Source organism: Coturnix japonica, chromosome 7 (genome assembly GCF_054131305.1).
Source record: "Coturnix japonica strain WE chromosome 7, WE-NBRP24, whole genome shotgun sequence".
Taxonomy (NCBI): Eukaryota; Metazoa; Chordata; class Aves; order Galliformes; family Phasianidae; genus Coturnix; species Coturnix japonica.
The window spans coordinates 12476939-12500285 of NC_140669.1; the positions used below are offsets into that span (position 1 = coordinate 12476939).

The 23347-nt window shown below is 46.2% G+C and overlaps 1 protein-coding gene across 10 annotated transcripts in view; it reads left to right on the forward strand.

Moving 5' to 3' along the window:
* GLI2 (GLI family zinc finger 2) overlaps window positions 1-23347 on the forward strand; it is a 187188-nt gene that overhangs the window by 144403 nt on the left and 19438 nt on the right. For 8 of the 10 annotated variants that reach the window (XM_085553241.1, XM_015868814.3, XM_015868812.3 and 5 more), the window contains 6 exons: window positions 4660-4862; window positions 6489-6680; window positions 15636-15837; window positions 17969-18182; window positions 19666-19779; window positions 23029-23160. In XM_085553241.1, the coding sequence (XP_085409367.1) occupies window positions 4660-4862; window positions 6489-6680; window positions 15636-15837; window positions 17969-18182; window positions 19666-19779; window positions 23029-23160 (1057 nt within the window). The remainder of the gene's footprint in view (window positions 1-4659; window positions 4863-6488; window positions 6681-15635; window positions 15838-17968; window positions 18183-19665; window positions 19780-23028; window positions 23161-23347) is intronic. The other 2 variants (XM_085553244.1, XM_015868819.3) reach the window with 1 other exon arrangement.

The following is a 23347-nucleotide window of genomic DNA, read 5'->3' on the forward strand; positions in this document are numbered from 1 at the left end:
AAAACAGTAATCTACCAGTTAGAGGCCCATTCTTGTTCCTCCTCTCAGAGTCAGTGGCAGAGTTTCCTTTGACTTCAGTGGTACAAGATTAGACTTTAAGGCATAATTTTTGAAGGTATTTAGACAACTACCATTGCCAATGGATGTGTAGTGGGATTTTTCATAATGCCTAAATAAATCCTTCTAAAAGCAGGGCCCTAACCACAAATCCACAAATAAGGGCTTTTATATTCAGAGATTTTTTTTTTGTCTGTGAAGACCCACAGCAGCTACCACAGTTATCTGATCTAACATCTGTGACACCAACCATAGAACTCCTTCCCCTTTCATTTCTACACTGGAATAAATTACTCTTTCCTACTATTAAAACTCCAAACACTTGGAATTCATCTTTTAGAAAAACATCTAGTTTTGCCATAAAGTATTGCAGCAGCGCTCTATTTACCGCTTCCCTTCATAAACTGTACTAATGAGAATTTGCCCTCACTGTTTAAATACCTTTTTGTTGTTCTTTTTTTTTTTTTTTAATTATTTTTCTAGTTTTCAGTGCCTCAAAGCCATATTTGAGGGGAAAGAAGAAAACGGGAACTGCTCAAAGCATGCCCCTTACATTTCTGCAGAGAAGCTGTAGAAATTTTTATCCAGCTTCACAGCGAGAGCATTAGTTGCTGAATTGGTAAAGGTAACCTTGATTTTCTGCAATATCCATTTTTGTGAGTATAAAAAAGAAATTAATGTATTAATCTCATTTTAAAGCTGGGAAAATACAGGAAAAATAAAGCAACATCCCAGCTGGGGAGGGCTGGGAGTTAGCAGTGATTTGTCTTGGGTTCCCTTCTTCCTAGTGGGATATGAAGCTGGCATCTTAGACTGACCGCTCCATCTCAGAGCATCAGGCTGCTTTATTGGACTGTTAGAACCCTGCTGTGGTTCTGGGAAAGCTGGGAAGCAGGGAAGATTCCCTCTCACATCGCTGTCAGGCTCTCAGGCAGGTATATAAGGTCAGGACAGCTTCCTCCTGGCACACTGTGATCTGCGCATCCTTTGCTTTGCAAGTGGAAAAGAATGGGAGGGGGACAATCTTTGTGAATGATAAAATACCACATGAATTATATCGTTGTGGCCAAGGTTTGACCTCTGAAAGGTACCTTGTTTTGAGGGACCTCGCAGGGTTTCATCCTGAGGGTACTGCTCAAGTTGTGACTTTCCACCCTTTCTGCTGTAACGGACTTTAAATCAGAGATAAACAGAGGTGAAGTCAAGGGGATAGCGAGAACTGTTTAGGCTGAACCATTTAAATGGGGCACTGTAGGTCTCCTACTGCGTAAAGCTGTGGCATCCTGTACATAGAATGTCTGCCATGAGTGTGGTCCCTTTTTGGGTATTTCTGTGGTTCTTCTACATCTCCTGTGGGCCTGAAGAGGTGTTCTGGGTAAACAGGGCTTGCAAAAATCAGGCCAGGAGATTTTATTTATCTTAAAGAACAAAACCAAGGATTTGGATCTTGTGTTTGAATGTGATCATTGGTTTTAAAAGCATTTCTCTTTTTTTTTTTTTTTTGTCATAGCAAAACTCTACCAGGCAGTGTTACCCCCACAAGAGCAGTTCTGTTCTTAGCTTCCATTCCTGTGTAGCCACTATCCAGTTTCTTTTGCACACCAAAACAATTGCCTGTAAGTGCCCGTATTCCATTAAGCATATGGAAAAGTATTCAGCCCTTTGTTTTCTGCTGAATTAATACATTTGGCATGTAAACATTGATTTAGACTAGTCATGGAATGTCAGTGCTGGTTAACTGTCCTCATTTTTCTCGGTTTTATTTAAATGATGGAGATTATTTCATGTGCAATGTCTTCAACTATTGCATTCATTGCTGGGTGTCCTTTGTGGAGGCTCTTGACCCACAGTGAGATGGTTCAAGGTTTGGGGATGGCTGATACATGGCAGGTAAATGGACAAGAAATGATGCCAATGAGACAACTAGAAAGAAAGGAAACGGGTTCTTGGGGAGTGAGGTGCAGAGGAGCCATGGTTCTGGCCTATTCCCTTTGGACACTACTAAGAGACATATTATTTTGGGATGTGCTCTGGTGAAGTTGTACGTGTACCACAGCAAGATGTGATCACTGCCTGATCTCATCCAGAGCCGAGCCCAAATGAGAGCGTGGTTATCCTGACAGAGAGATGTGGCAAGCAGAGGCTTTACGTGGAGCTGTCAGGAGGAACTTGCCTTTCTCCAACCTGGTCTGGATGCAGGGCCAACCTCCTATTGAAACACTGCCCGGATCTCCAGCTGCATGTGCTTTGGGTGAATTCTTGATCTTTTTCCCAGTGTTACCTTTTTGGCCAGGGTGGAGTTTTCCTGTTCTGAGGGACTCCAGCATTTCTGCCCAATTTAGCACAGAGAAAATGAACAGCAAACCCCTTCATATTGTTATATACATTTTAGATGTGGGCCTCACAGTTTGATCCACAGAGGCTCGGAAGGCTCGTAAACCTGGTAATACATAGTTCCAAGCCTGCATCAAAGAAGTTCACAGCCCTTTTGGGAGAAGCTGTGAGTACTGATGAAAGAGGGAACTTATTGTATATGTAAGAAAACTTCTTTCATGGCTTATGTATTAAGGCAGTCTCTGTGGCCCAGGGAAGATTGGGGCTGCTTTTAATTTACATCCCCCCCTCACTTATATTAAGACTTCGTCAGAATAAAAATTAGTCAGATGTTTTCTTAATGACATCATTTTTTTTTAATTTTTTTTTTTTAATCCTGTTTCATTTTTTCCAGATGAGGCAGTGGAGATTATTAGAAATGAATTGAAACTAAATCTGGAACAGAGACTTTGATTCACTTCTCCCTCCTCCCCGGTAGAAATAAATCGGTCGGCTCCGTGCTCGGCTGCTGTTATTAGTGGCCTTGGCAGAAAGCAGCCCACCGGCTGCAGCCAGGCTCTCCTGACGTCACGGTGAAAGGTGCAGAGCAGCAGCTCACCTCGGCACTTTCGGAGGCTGGCGTCAGTCGCCCTGTAAATTGGGTAACAAAATGCTGTAACAGTGCAGGTGGGGAAGTTATGAGATCTGAAATAGCAATGCCGTCATAAATTTGTCTTTCGGTGCTGTGTGAGAAACCAGGCTGGATCCCACTGAGGATCTGAAATAAGGCTGTAGCGAGGTGGAGGTCAGCCTCTTTTCTCAGATAGCAGAGACAGGACAAGAGGTAATGGCCTTAAGCTGAGTCAGGGGACGTTCAGGTTAAATATTAGGAAAAATTTATTCTCCAAAAGAGCAGTAAAGTATTGGAGCAGGCTGCCCAGGGAGGTGGCAGAGTCACTGTCCCTGGTGTTGTACGAGAACTGTGGAGATGTGGCCCTGCGTGATGTGGTTTGGAGCAGTCACAGATATGGGTTGATGCTTGGACTGGGTGATATTACTGGTCTTTCTGGCCTTAACAATTCTGTGATTCTGTTATTCCTGTGGTGGAGCCCAGGTCCTGGTGTGAGGAGCGCTCAAGCTGGCCATGCATTGCTGCAAGGCCATTGATGAGCTTTGCTTTGATAGAGTTTCACTGCCTTCTATTTATTTCACACCAGCCAGCCATGGTGTGCAGTGCTACAGAAGAGTACTTTGAACTATAAATATTTTAAAAGACATTTAATTTACTACACATCAGCGGAAAGCGTTCAAAAAGCCACAAGGTTTACTAATTTATCAGAAAGACAGAGAAACGCACAGAAGATCAAACAAAGACAAACATGCTCGTAAACTGCTGAATAAGTCTGCAAAGCTCATATTACATTTCTGTGTGGTTTTGTTGATAGCAAGCATTATAAATAAATTAAAATGCACCTGAGCTGTTGATGAGGAGGGTGGGACCTGGGGTGCAGGTGTTGTGCCTGAACTTCTCAGGCCTCAGCACCAGCCCCATGTCCGGGTGGCTCCACTCCCAGCAGCCTGCTAGTGCAGCAAAGCCTAACTCAAAGCAGATTTAGCTCTTTCATTTTGCTTGATGGCAGTTCTGCCTGTTTAGGTGTCTAGCTCAAATTCTCTGTCTCTCAGGTCAACATGTGTAATTTTTCTCCTCTCCTTGCACCCTCTGTGGTTTGTGTAAGAGGATGGAGGATGTGGCGGGAGATGCCTGCGTGCTTTCTATTCCATCCTTGCCCACCCCGTGAAAACCACTCAAGTGCCAAAACATGCCTCTGATGTTTTGTTACCTGCTGACTCCCCAGCATTTACTGACTGCTTTCTCAGGTAACACTTCGCCTGGGGAAGATCTGCGGCATTTAGCAGTGGTGGCCCCCAGAAAGCATGCAATAAACCCTCTCCTGAACTTTTGCCCTCTGAACTGTAGGGCCAGCCTGTCAAGGAGGTTTGTGCAAGCCCTGATTGACGCGAGTGGGAGGGCTGCATGCCCAGGGCAGCCGAGACAGAACCATTCATGTGGCCAAGCTGGAGGCCTTGGATGTTCCTGCATCCTCACCCTCCACATACAGGTGCTGAGCTGGCTCCACACACACAGGAGCTGCTCCAGCCCCAGCACAAGGCACACCATGCAATGTTTAATCCCCTCCTCGGCCTCCTTCCTCGTGAGTCCAACCAGTAGGATTGGAGGAAGGAGAACAGACAGCCACAGGTGATTGCATCTCTTTGTTTCCTCCCCAGGCCTCCTCCATTGAGCGGCAGCCCGGTCATCTCTGACATCTCCCTCATCCGTCTGTCTCCTCATCCTGCTGGTCCTGGCGAATCACCCTTCAGCCCTCCGCACCCCTACGTGACGCCCCACATGGAGCACTACCTCCGCTCTGTCCACGGCAGCCCTACGCTCTCTGTCATCTCCGCTGCCAGAGGGCTCAGCCCTGCCGATGGTAAGAGACCTGCCCCACTGCATCCTGCCCATCCCACCACGGCTGGGGTGCTCATGTCGTGCTGTTTGTACTGCAGCGATTTTGTAGCACTGATGTGCAGCTCGGAGATTTACAGCTGTGAAGGCTCCACAGCTGCTCTCTGAAGTGGGAAAGCTGCCTCCTTTTCTTCTGCATTTTTTTTCTTCTTCTCTTCCTCTCCCTTAACTACACATTTGTTTTGCATCATTGCACTGAGAAAGCAGAGCGTGAGAATAGCTATTACCGCTGGATCGTATTATAAATATTTTGCTTAAAGTATGTTCCTTTCTGCAGAGCTCTCTGCTCTCTTACAAGCTGCCTTACTCTGATGTCTCTACCAGGAGCCTTGCTCCTCTCCAGCAGGGTCATGTTTGACCAGGTGCTGCCTGGGTTATCTCCCCTTGGCTTCATCTCCTGTGATGTTCAGAGCTGCAGGGCGGAGGAGAGGGCTGTGCTTTTTTCCTCCTTGCTGACGAGCTGCTTTGCTGAAGCTCTTAGGAGAAGGCGAGTGTGTGTGGAGGTAGTGGCACCCACCCACCTCAGACGGACCACACCATGGCCAGCGTGGACACCAGGTTCCCTGTGTCTGGGTCCAGGGGACAAGAATGACCAAACAGGGAAAAGGGAAAATGCAAGGCTTTCCTGGGAGAGCCCCAGGACCTCAGAGTTTGTTTTTTAAAGGCTGAGATTGGTCTTCAAATCCTAGCATCCACTAGCTCCTGAGCCATTACAGGGACACACAAAGCACACCAGAGAGCAGCAAGGCCTTGCTTTATTGTCTGACACTAGTAAATGGTCTTCTGTGATTAAAAAACATTGACAAAGATATGGGGAGATAGATGAGAAGCCTCCTTCCCTCTCCCAAAATGAGGTCATGATGTTGGGTGCTTCCTGTCCATGGCCTCACCATGCTGAGTGACTGAGTTCCTTGCTGCGATGAGCTGTGAGTGCGTATGTTCTGCACCATCCTCCCCCATCAAAGCTGGTTTTGTTATTAGCTATGAAAAAGAGGCATTGTATTTTGGATTCCTTTTCTTTTCCATTTTTATTTTTTTTTAAGGCTGCAGTAAATAAGTTAATGGGGCAAGCGGGTGGGGAGGCAGGTTTGAAAAATTACAGCTGGGAGAAAGTGAGCGTAATTGGCTTTGGCAGCCAAAATGGTTTTATGCTGCCAAACACTAAACCTAGCTCTATGCATTAGACCTTGGCTTTAATTTCCTCTCACTGCTATCGGGAACTGGGTTGCATTCGTCTTTCTTCCCTAATAAGCAGGGATGTGGATGCTGACAGGGTTACTGCTGCCGACGGCCAGGCCCTCTCCCCCCCTCCCCAGGGCGACGACTGCGTCCGAACGGGAGGATTATTAAAAGGGGGAACGAGAGATTGTTTATAAATTTGCGGAAATAGAGGAATGCAGAGGCCCCAGCTTAGTTTCTTTTGTCCGCAAAAAACACGCCCAAGCACACGTCACGGCCACGCTGAGCAGGGCCGTGCAGAGAAGGCTGGTGGGGGTGAGGGGGGAACACGGCCGCCTGCCTCGGCGCCAAGGTCTAACATCCTCCGGGAACCTTCTCCCCATGTTCTCCTCTTCACTCTCGGCTTCGGCAGTGGCTCATGAGCATCTGAAGGAGCGAGGCCTCTTTGGGCTGCCCCCACCGCCACCAGGAGCCAACCCAACCGACTACTACCACCAAATGACTCTGATGGCCGGCCACCCCAACCCTTACGGGGACATCTTGATGCAGAGCAGCGGAGCAGCCAGCACAGCCCACCTCCACGAGTACCTCAGTCCCGTTGATGGTGAGTAGCAATGGAATCTGGGGCATTCAGATGGGACTGTCCTCCAGGTGGAGGTTGCTGGACGAGGTTACCCTACCCTGCTGAAACCCATCGGCGTCACATTGACTGTCGGCTTGAAACATCATCTTGTTCCATACATCTATATATAAAATAGACCTAATTTAAAACAGATATGCTGTGGTGCTTTTGGAAGGGCTGCTGCACAGGCAAGAGGCAGCTGATCCAGCAGAAGGGCAATGTTGCCCGGCTGCTTTGGCCATGGGCAACTACTGTGTGCCCCAGGCTGTGCTCCAGCTCCCTCTTCCTGTCCCACTGTTTGGTCTGGCCAGTGTCTGGGCCATGGGCTGGTGATATCCCCTTGTTGCCATGCTCAGTACAACATCCTCTGAGTTTGGGGCCTGTCGGGGTAGCTGTAAAACAGACCCCCCCCCAAGGAGGAAAGGTATGTTAACAGGGAGCTGTGGTGGGGACGATTGTGTTCATATTTTGTGGGAGAAAAAGTTGCTGTACTGGCAGTAGTATAAGTCATTAGAAATCCAGAAATTTCTGTCTCATTGCTACATGAAGAAGAAATAAAATGATGTTAGGGACGGCACTGCTGAGTCACCCTCAGCCTGGCCACTGCCCTGGCGTGATGGTTAATGTTTATGTGGAAGACTGTCTGAAGGCTTTTTTTCATCTGAGATTTTTAGAGCTGCTAGAAATTTCTTTCCCTTTATGCTATGTCTTGTAAGAGCTGGGGTTACACAGTTAGGGAGATTGAGGATTACTTCTGCTGCGGGAAAGAGAAGGCTCGGCTTTCAGCTCCCAGCTTCTCTCTGCTGGGCTGCCTTTGGATTTGCCTGTGGACCATTATAATTTCTGGAGTGGAGTTCTGCATCATTTCATTACCGCTTCAAAGTTTCTGTTGTTGAGCTTTTCAGATGAAAGACTGTGCGGTCTTGCTGCTTCGTAAAGTGACTGGCTTAGAATGATAAAAGCTGCTCTTGGCTGTTCAGTGATAGGGACTTTATGGATATTTCTAACTAAAAAAATCCAGTTTCTTGTCTGTAGCTGCTGCCAGAGTTTTACCTGAATAGTCCTTTTCAGCTGCCATTTCCTAGACTGATTGGGAAATTGCGTACTGGGTTGAATGGGAGAGCACATGTGCCTTGATGCTATCCTGCTTCTAACATCCAAAATGTGTTCAGAGTTTCTCTGCTACGAAGCAGCTTGTCAGTAAAGCTGCTCTCTGTCTTCCATCTGAGGGGTTAATCTCTGTGGTTATAGCAGATGGGTGCAAATCAGCTCTGCCAAGTTCTCTTTGGGCCCTTGAACAAGACTCCTTCCTCCTTGCCTCCTTATTAGTCCATCTCTGACCAGCAGTGCCTTCCTGAAGTGCCAGATAAACAGCCAGTAAGAGAAGCAAACATAATTGTTTTCATGCTAGCACAGGCAGAAACTCAGTACATCAAAAATGCCCATCCTCTGAGTTTGCTGAAAATCCATCTTTTATCCAACGTCATCTGAACTGCTCCCCTGAGCAGAAGACTCTCTTCCTGCCTGGTTTCTCCTGAAAATGGCTCTGGAGTAAATCACGTAACAAAGGTCTTGATTTCATGCAGCCATGCTCGTAACCGTGACTCTTTTAGAAAGCCAGGGCTCGCTGGGCATTATTTTGATCTCTCAATGAAGCTTTGTTAATCAGTAACTGTTAAGGTTTTTCTGGACCTTCACAAGCTATGAACAAGATGAAATTTTTCATACATCATACAGATGCTACATGAGATATGGGAAGGCTGCTTTTTAATAATGTGAGTAGGAGCAGCAGCCCAGTGCCACATTCTGTACGTTCAGCTTCACCCATCAGCCTGGAGAGGCTCCTGCTTTGTTTTATCCTCCCTCACTGCCCCTATGCATGGTGCTGTTGCAGGTACTGAGACCACCTGTGAGCCATTGAAGCACATAAAAGCATGTTGAAAGTCAGAGGAACTTAAAATCATAGAATCATAAAATCATTAAGTTTGGAAAAGGCCTCTAAGATCATCTAGTCCCACTAAGTACCGCAATTTAAGTACTTCTGTTTTCCATCTTAGCATTTCCTAACATCAAATCTGCATCCTGAGACATCGGGGTTCCTTATGTAGGTTGGCATTTTGTTGGTGGGCTTAATGTGCTATCCCCAGTGAACTATTCTGTCTGATGATGGAGTCTCAATGCCAGCATGAAGAGAGAAATGTACATTAGGAAGACAGTTAAATGGATTGCTATGAAGTTCTGGCTGAAGAACTGGAATATCCCTCTCTGTTTAGAAAGCTATTTCAAAAATTCAAATCAGTAGGGACACAAATAAATAGTTGAACAGATAATTTAATAAGGCATCCTCTTATGGTGTTTTTCTGAGACAAGAATACGGGTAGCATGCATAAAACCCCAGTGAGTCACTGTCTTACAGCATCTCTCATTCAGAGAGCTTTTTTTCTTTCCAGAGTCCTAGAATGTAAGAACTTAACAATAATTATTTTGCTAGTTGCTGAAATGCAGGTAGTTCCTGTTAGACCACCTGCAGCACATCTGTGACAATGCTGGCACCTGCAGGAGCAAATGAGAGGATAAGCGTATTAAAATAATAATTAACAGGAAAGGCCTGTTCATTGTCACATCACCTCCAAACATGTGCAGCCCATGATACTGAGTATGATCCTTCTACAGACCCGAGCCCTTGATATTACTCTTATCTCACTTCTTGGAGAATCTCTCATCTCACACCTGTTGCTGTGTGTTTTTACTGCATCAGGTGTGCAAAAAGATCAGAAAAATAATTGGGCATCAGTGTCAGCTGCAGCCTGGTGCTACTAACACTGGGTGTTTACATGGTGACTGAGTGAGGATGCCCCAGAGCTGCATCTCTTAGCAGGTCTTTACTGTGCCACTTCATCAGTAGTTAAACCAATTAAAGTAAACCAAATATAAGTGTTACGCATCAGACTGCTCCAGTCTGCTGGCCAGTGCCAGTGAAAATTAATAACCCCGCAGTTAGCTGTCCTATTTCAGTCTGTCCATCCAAACAGGGACTCTAAATCCAAGAGCAGAGCTTGAATCCAGTCTTAAATCCAGTTGTCAGAAAGCCTGCATTTTCAAATCAAATGTCAAACCCTCTCCAGTGTCACAACATTCCTGGTGGGACACTTCAGAAACTTCCTGGCCGCATCTGCTCACCAGCTCAAAGCAACTTTTTGCTTCCCTTTAGACATGAGTGCCACGTGATGGATTATTCCATGTAATGGGGTGGGTGCATGAAGGCACCCGCGAGGCAGGGAAGTGTGAATGGAGAGCTCTTGTCATTACCTGCAAACCTTCAGGAAGTGCCATTTCCTCTAGCCTGACTTGATGCTTGTACTCTTATAGCTCTGTACATCATAAGATCTGTAAATATTGTACAAAGCAAAGCTGTTTCACCATTGGAAACCCTGAAGAGGAAGGGGACAGTATGATCAGTGAGCAGTGCATTAACTTATCTGGGAGCAAGATCTAGATCTTTGGACTCTTTTGGACTCTTTGGACTCTTGTGGCCAGAGAGGGAAGAAGAGTTTATTTTTAAAGCCATCACTTCTGTTAGCCGCAGTGTTGGAAGTGCATTTGGGTTGTCCTTACTAATTATGGAATGGTAAAAAAGTGTCCTGAATTCATGTGCATGGCAGTCACAAAGGTCTTGACTTGATAAAATCACTTTAACTGGGAAAAGGCTTTGTTCAGCACAGGACAGCCAATGGGCCAGCAGCTGGAACAGTCGCCTGGGATGTGGGCAGATGTTCAAGCAGGACTTTATTCCCCCAGGTCAAACAGTGATTCATCCTCCACTGTCCTCTGTCAGTCACTGTTGTTGGAACCTTTCTACAACAAACAAATTATTTAATAGTCACCAGGGTAAGGAGCTGGGCTGGCAGTGCAGCCGAGCAGTCACTGCAGTTAGCAGTGTGAGAGATGGGTTCAGGACTCCCCTCCCAACAGATTCACACAATGTGACTGTTCCATCCGGAGGTCTGGAGCCTCACAGTGACCTGGGAAAAGTGCCTTGTGTGTGCTGAGGGTCCAGCGCACGGGATGTGCAGGCTGGGCGTGTGTGCTGAGGGTCCAGCGCACGGGATGTGCAGGCTGGGCCTTCTGCATCACAGATGCCATCCCAACCCAGCCAGCTGCCGGCTACTCAGGCAGACAGCCCGCCCTGCGGTTGCTTCCTTAACCACTCTGAGAGATCTTTTTTTTTGTTGTTTTCTTTGTCCCAGCGCAGAATGGAAACTTGCTGAAGTCTCAGAGAAGGTTCAGAGAATGTGAAACGGTTTCCCACCCAGTTCTAGCCAGCAGTCCTGTTTTCCTCCCTAGAAAAATATGTGCAGAAGAGAGAAAAAGTCCCAGAGCATCCCATAAGTGCTCTGTCTGGAGTTCTGCTGCACTCTGGTTTCTAAAGAATTTAATTTACATATGTAAGTTGGGTCGTCTAAACAGTTACCTTGTGGATTGGGAGTAGAAGAATGCAGCCTTGTCTTTCAGCGAGGATTTGAGGGAAGCATTAGTATTCCTTGAACTGCAAAGCTGATCAGGCCCCAGGGAGGGCAGAAAGGAGGGTCCCAGGGCAGCATCTGGTGCCAGAACAAATGTCCAGCATCTGCTTCAGTCTGAGTGAGACGTGTGCTGCCACTGCCCAAGGGGAGAGGAGAATAAGGAACTGGCTGTGCACCAAGCATTAGTTTCTTCTTGCTGCTGCCTGTTGATGAAAAGACCGTCCATGGATTTACTCTCAGGATGGCAGGAGGGGGTATTTCTGAATTCTTCGGGTGGACCAGGGCTAGGAGCAGGTAAGCGGTGGCCATGGGTGTGTTTTAGCAAGGAATTGGTGAGCATTTGCCACCCAGGTACTTTTGTGGGCTCAGCTACTTGGAAGGAAATTTCCCCAGTGTCCTCCTCTGATCAAGAACATGTGCTGCTGTAGTGTCCTTTGGATGGCCCACAGCCATGATGAATGCTCCCCCCGCAGGCTGCCCCTCAGGTGAAAATGTGAGGTGTGCCCTATGACTTGTCACTGGCCCCTTGTGGGTAAATGAAAATTCAGGGAGAAAAACAGTTTCTGACTAATTTGTGGACATGATAATTCAGTACCGAGTGTGGGCTCTGACCCATCGCTTCTTTCTGAGCCTTGGTGAGAAAGACTGGTATTCAGGGGAAAGCAACCAAAGGTAAAAAGGTCTCTGAGATAGAGAGGCAGAGAGAAGTTTGTTGTAAAAGTGGAAATTCGGGCAGATTAATAAACTTTTAAATCATTCCTTATTTTCTTTTCAATTTCTGTGATGACTTCAGGCTTCTGAACAAACCTTCTTTCAGAACAACAGCAGCCAAATTCATATTTTTGCTTGTGGTGGAGGGGGTGCTTTGACCACCCCAGTGCTGTACCCTCCAAGGCACTCTGACTCCATCCCTCTGTGTCTGAAAAATGGATCTCTCCTTCATTTCCTTCTCTGGGCATTCACTGTTGGAAAAGTTGTGTGCAGTTTTTCCTTTGAAGCATCACTGGATCTCGGGCAATACAGGATTATGCTCATGTATCCAAATGACTGTCAGTCAGGTTGCACTGAGCACCTTGTCTATGTGTGCAGCTCTCCTTACATTTGTCTTTGCTGCTGCCTGTTACCACTTAATGTTGGTGTTTCACGTCCTCAGATCAGGGGATTAGGCCAGTTTTATTAAGAATGATCCCAGTGCTATTAATCTGGTTTTGAGTATTAATAGTGAAAAGATTCCTCCTTCTTAGTACAGTCATAAGTGCTTCCTTGTGTGGTTCAGTTCCTTTTACATTTCACAGATGCTTGCCTTCCTGGGTGCTGCTATTGAGAGGAGACAGATTGTTCATCTGTAGCACAATTTTAGGTCACGGCTTTCTCTGAAAACTTGCAAGATCTCAGAGGCTTTTGTGTAAAGCATGAACCCAACCTACTGGGTTTGCTGTCAAATATTCTGTATAGCACATCAGTACTTGCAGGAGCTAAATGAGAGCAGACACTAATGTGATGGATATTACTGGTTTGGTGCAGGAGAAGTCCCAGGCCAGCTTGCCAATCTGACAGCTTTCAGCAGGGCTTTACATGGGGAAAAAATGGCATACCTGTGTGCAGCCAGGAGGGCGCCCACGCTGGTTGCACCAGTGAAAGCAGAGCTTTTGTTGGACGTCAGAACTTCTTCCCTCTGCAAATTGACGGTGACCAATGACTGAACCAGCACTGTGGACATAAATCACTGGAAGGAGCAGCGAGAAATGAGTACAAGGCTTTTCTTTCTATTTAGTAATTTATCAAGGGAAGTGGCACATTAATAAACAGATCTCCCTTGAGGTGTGGGAGTAACAGAGATAAATATGACTGTCAAATCTGGCCTGCTTCCTTCTGTTAGAGAAGGAGAAGACTGTGGGAATGCAAATGCAGAAAGCAATAACTATATCTGGAAAGATGCACATTATTTGTAGGACAGAAACATTGACAACTCAGCCGAGGTGGAGCCCCATTGCATTTGGTAGATGCAACACACGGGAAATAAAACACAAACTCTATCTAAAGGAGTTCATCTGAATATATAGCACTGGGAAATAGGGACGCAGAAAGAAGAAGCAACCTGCTCAAGGAGATGTTGCTGGGGAGGACTGGGGATAGCACCCAAGTCGTCCATGGTCATGGACTATTTAGTGAATGAGAGTGCCTTATTGAGAGGAAGATAAATTAATGAGTTCTCATCAATGATAGTAATGCATGATTGTATTGTGGACAGACCGCCATTTTAACCTCTACAACTTGGACCCAAGTAACCCTTGTGTTACTTGTTCTGGGGCCCAGTCAAAGCCCACATTTCATGGACAAAGTGTGAAATTTGGGTATTCTCCAATCCCAGTCTTTACAAAGGAACTTCCTTTAGTTAATTTTTATTTTGATTACATAGCACATCAGCACAGCAGTGTCTGCTTTTCCTGCTCCTGAGGGAAGCACCACTCACTGTGTCGGAATGGGGCAGGGCAGGGCTGGCCACAAACATTCAGAAAGCTTGAGTCTGGTCCCGTCAGGTCATGGAACAGCCTTAACAGTCAGGAGGTGATGTTATAGGTTACGGTGTGCTCTTTGCATTTTCTGCTTGGTCCTTTAATGAAGTTTTCAAGCTTCTGCCCCATCCCATGAGGCTGCAGACAGGATCTCTTGAAGCTTCTCAGGCGTAGGACAAAAGTCACAAGAGTGCTTGGTTCAACTTAACCTTATGTTTCTGGTGTGACCTCATGCAAATCACTCACTTTGTGCAGAGAGGGACATTATGAGTAGCTGGGGAGCAGTGGCACTAAACCCTTTGAACATCACAGTATCCAGGAGCAGCAAGGATGGAGCCACTTGAGTAAATGAGTGACTCATGTGGGCTCCAGGAGACTGAAGCCTAGCCACTGGTCTCAGGAAAATGTTGACAAGAACTTTTGTGAGCCAATACAAATCAAGGAACACCTTGTTCTTGCTGCCAGTTTGTATTTTACCACCTCATGCATCCCATTCACTCCTCTCATACCAGCACTTGTCTGCTGGGCAGAAAATTTGTGCTCCTGCAAAGTGCTAGCTTTGTATTTGGTGAGATGCAACTGAAATCTGCCCCTTCAACTGTCTAAAGGAAAATAGTTTGCATTGCCTGTCTGGGCAAATTACTGCTTCCTTCACAGCCTTTAATAGGATATAGCCACAGCAAGCCTGAAAGGCTGCTTACCAGGAGATTGCCGTTGGAAAAACCAGGTAGTAATGTAGCACTGTGCTTACTTGGGTGGATGATCGGGATTACCACTGGACCCAGTAGTGTATTTCACCCTTAAAAATATTTTTTAAATAATAGGCAATTCTTGGAAGCTGCTCTCCTTGCTTTGGAGGGACAGGACCATCCAGGCAGGGCTGAGGCTTGGCCACGCATTGGAGCCCATGCCTGGTTATCGGGAGCCTCTGTGATGTTGCCCAGCCCCGGCTCCCATCCATACCAGCTCATGACTTGCAGGTCATTTAGTCTTGGGCAGAGCTTCCTCAGAATGAAGTCACTTGTTCCATTTAGCAATGCCGAAACGTTGGGGGAGGCCAAATTAGTGCAGTAGTAACTCACTGTGTGTTGCAGATCCACAAACGGGACTGGCGGGGTTGGAAATGACTTCATGCCTGAATGATTGACAATTGCTAATAGGGTCCAGGCCCTGGCAGATCCCCTTGGAGGAGGAGAGCTTGAACTTTGCGCCTGAGCTGCCAAATTGGTTTTCTTAAAACTCCTAATTTACTTTTGAGGCTCCCAGAGTCTCTCACCCTGCGTTAATTGGGTGGTCAGCATTGTGCACGCTTTCATTCCTGCTCCCTCTGCGCACCATTGCACGCACCATGTCCAAGGGCTGCCTCGGCTCTGACGTGGTTCCACTGGCCTCTACTCTTCGCTGAGTCAATGGGGTGGCTGTGCTTGTAGGAATCCTATGGGGCCTTTTCCCTTTTAATTTCAAGTTAATTTAGTGCCAGTGAAAAACGATGACTGACAGGCTTCTGTTTACCCTCTGAGCAGGATGCAGCATGCCGGGCTGCCTGCCCCGGGTCACTCAGCACTGAGCAGAATGGAAACCTCAGCTGCTGCCTGCTCTGCTTCTTATACATCCCACAGCAGTCCCAAGCTAGCAGGTCTCAGCTCCTGCTCATTGCCCTTCCTGAGCACCCCTTTGTCCCCAGCATGCTGATAACTGGAACAGCAATGGGCTGAGTTTGCCATTCACATCTCCAAGTGATGGTGAGAGTGCACTGGGGGTCCCCCCCACACCTGCTGAAACCCATCCTCAGCCACCAGGCATCTCCTTCCCCTCACTTGGCCTCAGGAAGGAGCAGCCCGCTGGTTTTGGCTGACAAAGTCTGTGCTTCACTCACCCCTCCTCTCTCTTTCCTACAGTGTCCCGGTTTTCAAGCCCACGGGTGACTCCGAGATTAAGCCGAAAACGAGCCCTGTCTATCTCCCCACTGTCTGATGCCAGCATTGATCTGCAGACGATGATCAGGACCTCCCCAAACTCCCTTGTGGCATATATTAACAACTCCAGAAGCAGCTCAGCAGCAAGTGGCTCCTACGGCCATTTATCTGCCGGGACAATAAGGTAATGCTTTGGGGGCAGAGCTGTCTATCTGAGTTACCACCCTCAAAAGGACAAGTGGTGTCCTCTAACAAGGGAGACTTCTTGTGCCCTTGCAGTACTTGAAGAGAGTTCATAAGCAGGAGGGGGACTGACTTTTCACAGTGTAATAGTGATAGAGTGGAAGGAGTGGCTTTAAACTAGAAGGGAGATTTAGGCTAGATGTGGGGAAGAAAGTCTTTACTCAGAGAGCAGTGAGGTACTGGAGGAGTCTGCCCAGAGAGCTGTGTGTGCCCCATCTCTGGAGGTGCTCAAGGCCAGATGGGGTGGGGCCCTGGGCAGCCTGAGCTGGTGTGGGGCAACCAGCCTACGGCAGGGGGTTGGCAGTGGGCAGACATTAAGGTCCCTTCCAACCCAAACCATTCTATGACTCTACAGAACCCTCTGTTTGAAGAAATCGCCCCCAGAGTATTCTCAAAATTATTGGCCCACATTCTTAAACAAATATTGCCTGGGTGGATTTAAGAGCCTAATTCTAAAAACGTATCTGAAAAAAAAATCTAAGCCCTTGAGTAAAGTTTTGCTCAAATCTTAATTAAAAAGCACTTACGCTAGGCAGCTTACTGTTGTCAATTCCTGCCGTGATTGCTTAACCCAAGTTTCACAATGTTGTTATTCTTTTTATTACTTAACTGTTAAATATGTTAGTTCTAATTAACATTGTTGTTGCAAAGCGAGGGTTTATAAAGATCCCATGCTTTTAAACTTGTAGGGGAACATTGCTATTAGTAACCGTTACGTTAATTTTATCAGTTACTTTATCTGACTGTCATTTAGAACTTGTAGAATGTAGCATACTGCTAGCTTAAAAAAAACAGTGATAGTCATTTTTGGACTTTGTTGTAACACAACAGTGCTGTGCAGCAGCCTGCCATCACACCTCATTTACTGCAGCACACATTTAACTCCTACGGCTCTATAACGCTGCAGTGATTTTTGCCCATTATTCTTCTGGTCAAGTTGTCATTAATAAGTTTGGAAGAGAAATACTAATTGTGTGATCACCAGCAATGAGTGTTTTCTCTAAAAACAAAACTGGAAGTGAAGTCTGTTGGTAATTATGACCCTGTTCCCTGAGCACTCGCACCATGGGCAGTTTTAGTGACATGAGAAAAGGTACCATGAGGGTAAGAACTCAGGGCACCTATGTTTTTAAGATGCCGAATAATCAATTTGGGGCTGAGAGTCTACAGTTTGTGCATCCCTCAAGTGGAGTAAAGGGAGCAAAGGATACTTACTGTAACTCCTGTGTCCCTCCATCTCTATCAGCAGAATCATAGAATTGTTTGAGTTGGAGGGACCTTTAAAGGCCATCTGGTCCAACTCCCTGCAATGAACAGGAACACCTACAGCTCGATCAGAGCGTTCAGAGCCTGGTCCAACCTGACCTTGAATGTCTCCAAGGATAGGGTATCCACCACAGATGCATCCCTTGTTTCCAGAAGCAGATCTTCATTTTTAATGCCTCTACCTGCTGCACCTTGGCTCCAGCCTGTGACCTCTAGCTAGCCCCAGGGAGTTGGTGGGGTTTCTGGTCACTGCTGACCTAGATTGGAGCTGAACCAGTGACCTACATATGAGGGGTGACAAACTTTAGCAATCCCCTGAGCCAGCATGTCCCTCACCTGTGTGCAAAGTAAACTACATGTTTTGGACTAAGCTAAATGGCTTGCAGTTCACCCTGCCTGTGATCTCTGCCAGGTGAGCCAGGTGATGCTGTGGCTTCTCAGCCCAGGCAGCTTAACCCTGAGCTTGCAAGCCTGCAGAATAGAGCTGGAAAAGCTGGGGGATGTGGGGCTGTGAAGCCAGATGTGTTCTGAGCTCCCTGCCAAGGGCTTTGGCTGTTTTTAAACATAAGAAGCAAAGGCATCGTGGTCAGTATGATACATGGGTCAGAAAGCTTGTAGAGGTTCACACGAGACAAAGCTTGTTTTTGCAGCAGAACAGAGTAGCAGGCTTATTGTTGCATTGAAGCACCTATCTATGACACTACAGCCTCGAAGAAGTCCTGGCCAAACTCAGTCAGTCACCAGCCAAAGTGCTAAACGCTGTTTGAAATAATCCTTCATGGTTTCTTTTCCTCCTGCCACTGCAGCCCTGCATTCAGCTTCCCCCACCCCATCAACCCCGTGACGTACCAGCAGATCCTGACCCAGCAGCGAGGTCTGAGCTCGGCTTTTGGGCACACTCCTCCCCTCATCCAGCCGTCTCCTACCTTTCCCCCTCGGCAGCACATGGCCGTCATCTCCGTCAACCCACCTCCGGCACAGATCAGCAGCAACAGTAACTGCATCTCGGACTCCAGTCAGGTAGGGGTGGCTCTCATCTTACAGCACACTTTATTCCTCCTGACAAAGCATTTCTGGATTTGTCACAGTCAAATTCTGCACCCACCTCCCTCCTTGGACACCCACACATACATGCACAGGAGCCAATGGCCTTGATCCAACAAAGCACCGAACATGATACACAGGGCCATCTCAGGCAGCAAATCTCTCTGAGCAGCTGTCACACGCTGCTGAAATCAGTGGGATTTGGCACATGCTGAAGTGTTTTGCCAGATAAGCACATGAATGCTGTGAATCAAGCTTTGTCGGTCTTTCACCCATCCCTCCTTCCTTTTTTCTACTGATGTGGATCATGCAGATAGTTTTAAAGTATGTGACTCCTTCCTTCGCAAGCAGGTAAGTGCATCCTCTGTAGGACCTCTCACCATCTTGCATACTGTTCCCTTTTTTCACTTGTCACTTCCTCAGGTGGTCTGCTGTTGATTTTTAGTTTTGCAGAATCAAAGGCCACATTTTGAGTATTAAGAATGCTGCAGTGTGTATGAAGTCATACACCTCACCTGGTCCATACTGACTGATACCTGTGCACTCACACACACGTGTGTGTGCACATACCCTACACGCATATGTAGTGAATATGCTTAGCACATTTTTAATCATTTTTCTTTCTGCTTTTCATTCCTTTGAAGTTTAAATTGCAATTGGTTTTCTCCCCAGAGACTTAATTCACCTCATTTCACACCCATTTCAAATTGTTGTTTTAGTTGCACTATACTGAACTTTTCAGACTGGTTTATTGTTTTAGGATTTCTCATGGCTGCTGCACTGCAAACTCTGTTTGTTATTGAAGGTTATTTGATTGATTGGTTTTGTTTTCTTCTCACAAACTGGCTACCAAAATCATGTGGCTGGTAGGAGTTATGCCTCTGTGTAATAACTTGCATGACCAATCTTGAGCAATTAGCAAGAGTAGTGTATTTAAAATGTTAATGTTCCAATTTTATGCGCATACAATGGGATTTTTTTCTCTTGAAGTTGTTTTCATTTTTTAAGGGCTTAGCAAAATATACACGCCGCCTTTCATGCACCCAGCATGAAGGAGCCCTCACATGTAACCAGAGCCCCCCACTCCTCTCAGGAATTCATTTTCTCAACAAGTCATTTCATCACACTGAGAAATAAAATCATGGCTTGGGTGGATGTTACATAACATTTTCCTGGGTCTGACAGGGACTGGACCGTTCTGAAAGAGCCAGGCTTGCTGGTGAGCTTACAGAAGCTGATGGTACTCTTTATCTCCCCCTCTTTTCTGCCTCACACAAACTTACACAGACTAGTTTTCACATGAAGCCCATGGCAGCGGTCCAACACACCATTGTCCCCATCCACTCTTGACGTTCAACCTTGATTGATTTTTTTTAGTTAACTTTGAACAACGCTGCAGGCTGCATTGAGTCTCTCATCCCAAACCCTGTACCACATCTTGCCTGGTTTTCCTTCCTAGAGCAAGCAGAGCAGCGAGTCAGCCGTGAGCAGCACCGTCAATCCAGTAATTAACAAGCGCACCAAGGTCAAGACCGAAGTCGAGGGCTTGCCCCCAGTATCCCCAACCACGCAGGTAACCTCCTTGGTGCGAGACGTGTTGGGGCCCAAGGCAGCAAAGCTGCTGGGTCTTCTTGCCTCTGGGAATGATGTTGTTGGCATATTTTGATGCAGTGACTGAGTAAAGCATTCAGTGGGTGCTTAGGACTCAGCGTGCTGCTGCTGTGGTTGGATACAGAAAGAGGAGGGAGGGAATATTTGAAGCTTGATAGCTTTAAAAAATGGCATTGGAGTTTTCTGTGCTGCAAAGCAAGCAGTATTGGTGTTTCAGAGCAAACATAGATTACAGGGGATTCTTGGATGTAGGTAGAAAGCTTGCCAAAAAAAGACTCCTTGATTCAACAAGGAATTGCTCCTAGCAACATCCTTTACATAAGTGTCACATTTGACACCAAGAAGGGTCCAAAGCCCCTTGCTTTCTTTTCAGAACTCTGTGATTGCAAACTGTTTAATGGCTGACAGTATCCATCTGACCATCCTTTATCACAACTGTAAACTATCAGGAGTGCTCTGGGCACTTCATTTTCATGAAATATTAGGCCACGTTATTGTCAAGCGAATGGAAGAGTTGATGACAAATTTCTCCTCCTGCCCTGGTTCAGGAGCGGGTCTCAGCATGATGCATGGGGACAGCAATGTGTGCAGTCATCAGGGGGCTGGTAAAATTGATGAAGATAGCATATCAGGGAAAGATAAACATGCTGTAGTCAGCATGATTAGGGCAAAGAGGCAGCTCTCTGGAGCTTTGAGTTTAGGAGCATATCCACACACTGCTGGAAAAGCACGTGCCCCAAAAAACCAATCTGGCCAACACCCAGGCTAATAGGCAACATGTTTCCTGCAGCAAATGAAAAAAGATTTAAAAGCCATCACCAGCTTTCTAAAGCATCTGTAGCAGAGGAGCTGTAGGACAGAGAGCTACTTCCTTGATGGCTGCCATTGACAGCAGAGTGCTTGTAAAGCGTCAGCCTCTCCCTGCAGCTCTGTCCCAGTGCTTCATCCATTGAGTCCCATGTGAAATAAACACTGCAGGAGGGGAGGGAATTGTTTAAAATGGTGCATGGAGGCTTGATTAGAAGAACAAGGTGAAATTAAGAGGAAGAAAATGTGTCCTGGTTATCTAATGGTTCCTAATGAGAAAATGTGTGGAGTAATACCCCGAGGGAAATGTAGGTTTCACATCGTGCAGTATTTCAGTATTGACTGAGAGATTATTGGAAAGTGCCTTGTGAGAGACAGTCTATTCCTGGCTGGGAGAACAGCTTAGAAGACTGAATGTCACGGGTGCCTCCTTTTAAGCTGGTCTGAGCAACAGCCACCTTTGGAAGTTTGGGGATTCCCATTCTGGAGAAGACTCTGCTGAAAACCTGATTACTGAGGAATAACCATCCCCCAAAAAGCATCCATATGAGTGTTTTGTTTCAGAAATGCTGCATTAGAAAAACCTCATGTGAGTTGTGGTTTGGGTATCTAAAATCCTCGTCCAGACAGGCTTCCCCATGATGGTGTGTGCTATAAAAATGTGATCCAGACAAGATCCATGGAACACAGCGAAGCACCAGGCAGCACAGAACTGAGTTACTGTGCTTTTTTGGTACCACAGTAGCTCCAATGCAGGCTCAGATTAATGTTGAACTAGCTAGAAATGAAACGTGTCAGTCCTCTTAAACAAATTTTGGAGGTTTCTGTTCGGTTTTTTTCAGCAAAAGGTAGAAACATTTTGGAAAAATAATATTTTTAGTAGAAAATCTCACTTTTTCAGAGACAGCTTTTTGTGGAAAGAAACAGCTCAACAAAAGTATTGTTCACAGCTCGACCAAATAGAGCTGCTGGAAAAAGAAACTGCTGTTCAAACTTTCTCAGGCTATTGCTCAGATGTACTTTAATCTCCAGAAATCTTTCTGTGAATTTCTACAGTTTCCTTTCCCAGGAGTCACCTTGCAATATCTATATATTTATATATATGTATTTAGATGAAGAGCTAATTAAAACAAATCTCTTCCTCTCCATATCTAAACCGCTGAACTGAAAAGTCACAGCTGGCATGTATGTCATGAGCTAGTTAATGAAAACTGTTGAACTCTTATACAGCAGATCTTACTTTCCAAGCCATAGAAGGCTGTTAAGTCATTAATCATTGTGGCCTGTTGGTAGGCATTGCAAAGGTGTTGATGGGGAAGGAGGTGGCAGCCAAATAGGTCCATCTGGGCAGGTCACAGACAATTTGAGATGGGTCTAGCTGTGGCTTAATACTTATGGGGCCAACCAGAGCATCAGATCACAGTGAGCAATGTCTGATGGAGTGAGTCACACCACAGATGCTCCTGTGCCCTAGAGATGGGATGATCTGTGCTGGGCAGGGGTAGTAATTGGGAGGAAAGAGAATGAAGGGGGTAAAAACCATCGGGGTTTGTTGGCTGCTGGTTGCCTTGTCTATAGTGCAAGTAGCTGTGACTCATATTGAGTGACCACTGTCCCTCTGACTTGTAGTAATTTGCATTTGCATTCTGTGTTACTCTGTTGTATAGGTATCAATGCTTTAATCCTTGCAGCAGCCATATAAAATACCTTCTGTGATTCATTCAGCTCTGAGGAGTTGGGTAGACAGAGAAGTTCAGAAGAGAGCTCACAGTGTCCTAGGATTAGATTAACTAATTTATGAAGAACCTATACTGGAGCCAGCACCCCTGGATCTCTGTTCTGCAGTCATCACGGGGTCTTGCTCAAGATTCTTATATTTGCCAGTCACAGAAAGTTCGGAAGGCTCAACACTTTTTCCCTGTGGAGAGTCCCGGTGGCATTAATCTTTGGGTAACAGTTAAGCATCATTTTCTGATCTACTGAAAGATAAAATATATGCCTCTCCCCAGCCCATGTCAGGTGAGACTGGTAACTATAAACTTTGGCTGTTTCCTTCGTGCTCGTATTTTCCTCACCTCCACAGATCAGAAGTTGCTCCAGCAAAGGACAAAAACAAATATCAAAAGCTTTTTCCTTTCTCCAGCCTTTCCTGCAGCTGCTCCTGACCTGACTGGAGCCAACACCACTGCAACCATGGCTTTGGGGTGTTTCATGTATTGTCATTAACTCTGATCCATTTCTGCCAAAACTCTGTAACTCGTTATTTCTCTGTAATCAAGGATGCTGTGTTGCTACAATGAGCTCACCTTAGTGATCAGTTGGTACCTGCCCTGTAATCTATGAGTGACAGAGGAATTCAGATGAAAGAAGTTCACCTTATACAATGCACTGTTGTGTCTTGCAGGAGCATCTGACAGACCTGAAAGAAGATCTAGATAAGGATGAATGTAAACAGGAGCCTGAGGTTATTTATGAGACGAACTGTCACTGGGAAGGGTGCACAAAGGAATATGACACTCAAGAGCAGCTCGTCCATGTGAGTAATGGCTGGGAGGAAACTCCAGCGATAAATTTGGGTTTCTGTGCACTTGTCCTCATTTTTTATCACTAGCTGCTGTACAGCCAGAGCCCACTCGGGGAGCTACTAAAGGTGCAAATCAGAGATACGATGTGTAAACACTGCCAAAGCAGGTTGCTGCTCCCTCAGGAGTTTAGCTGCAAGA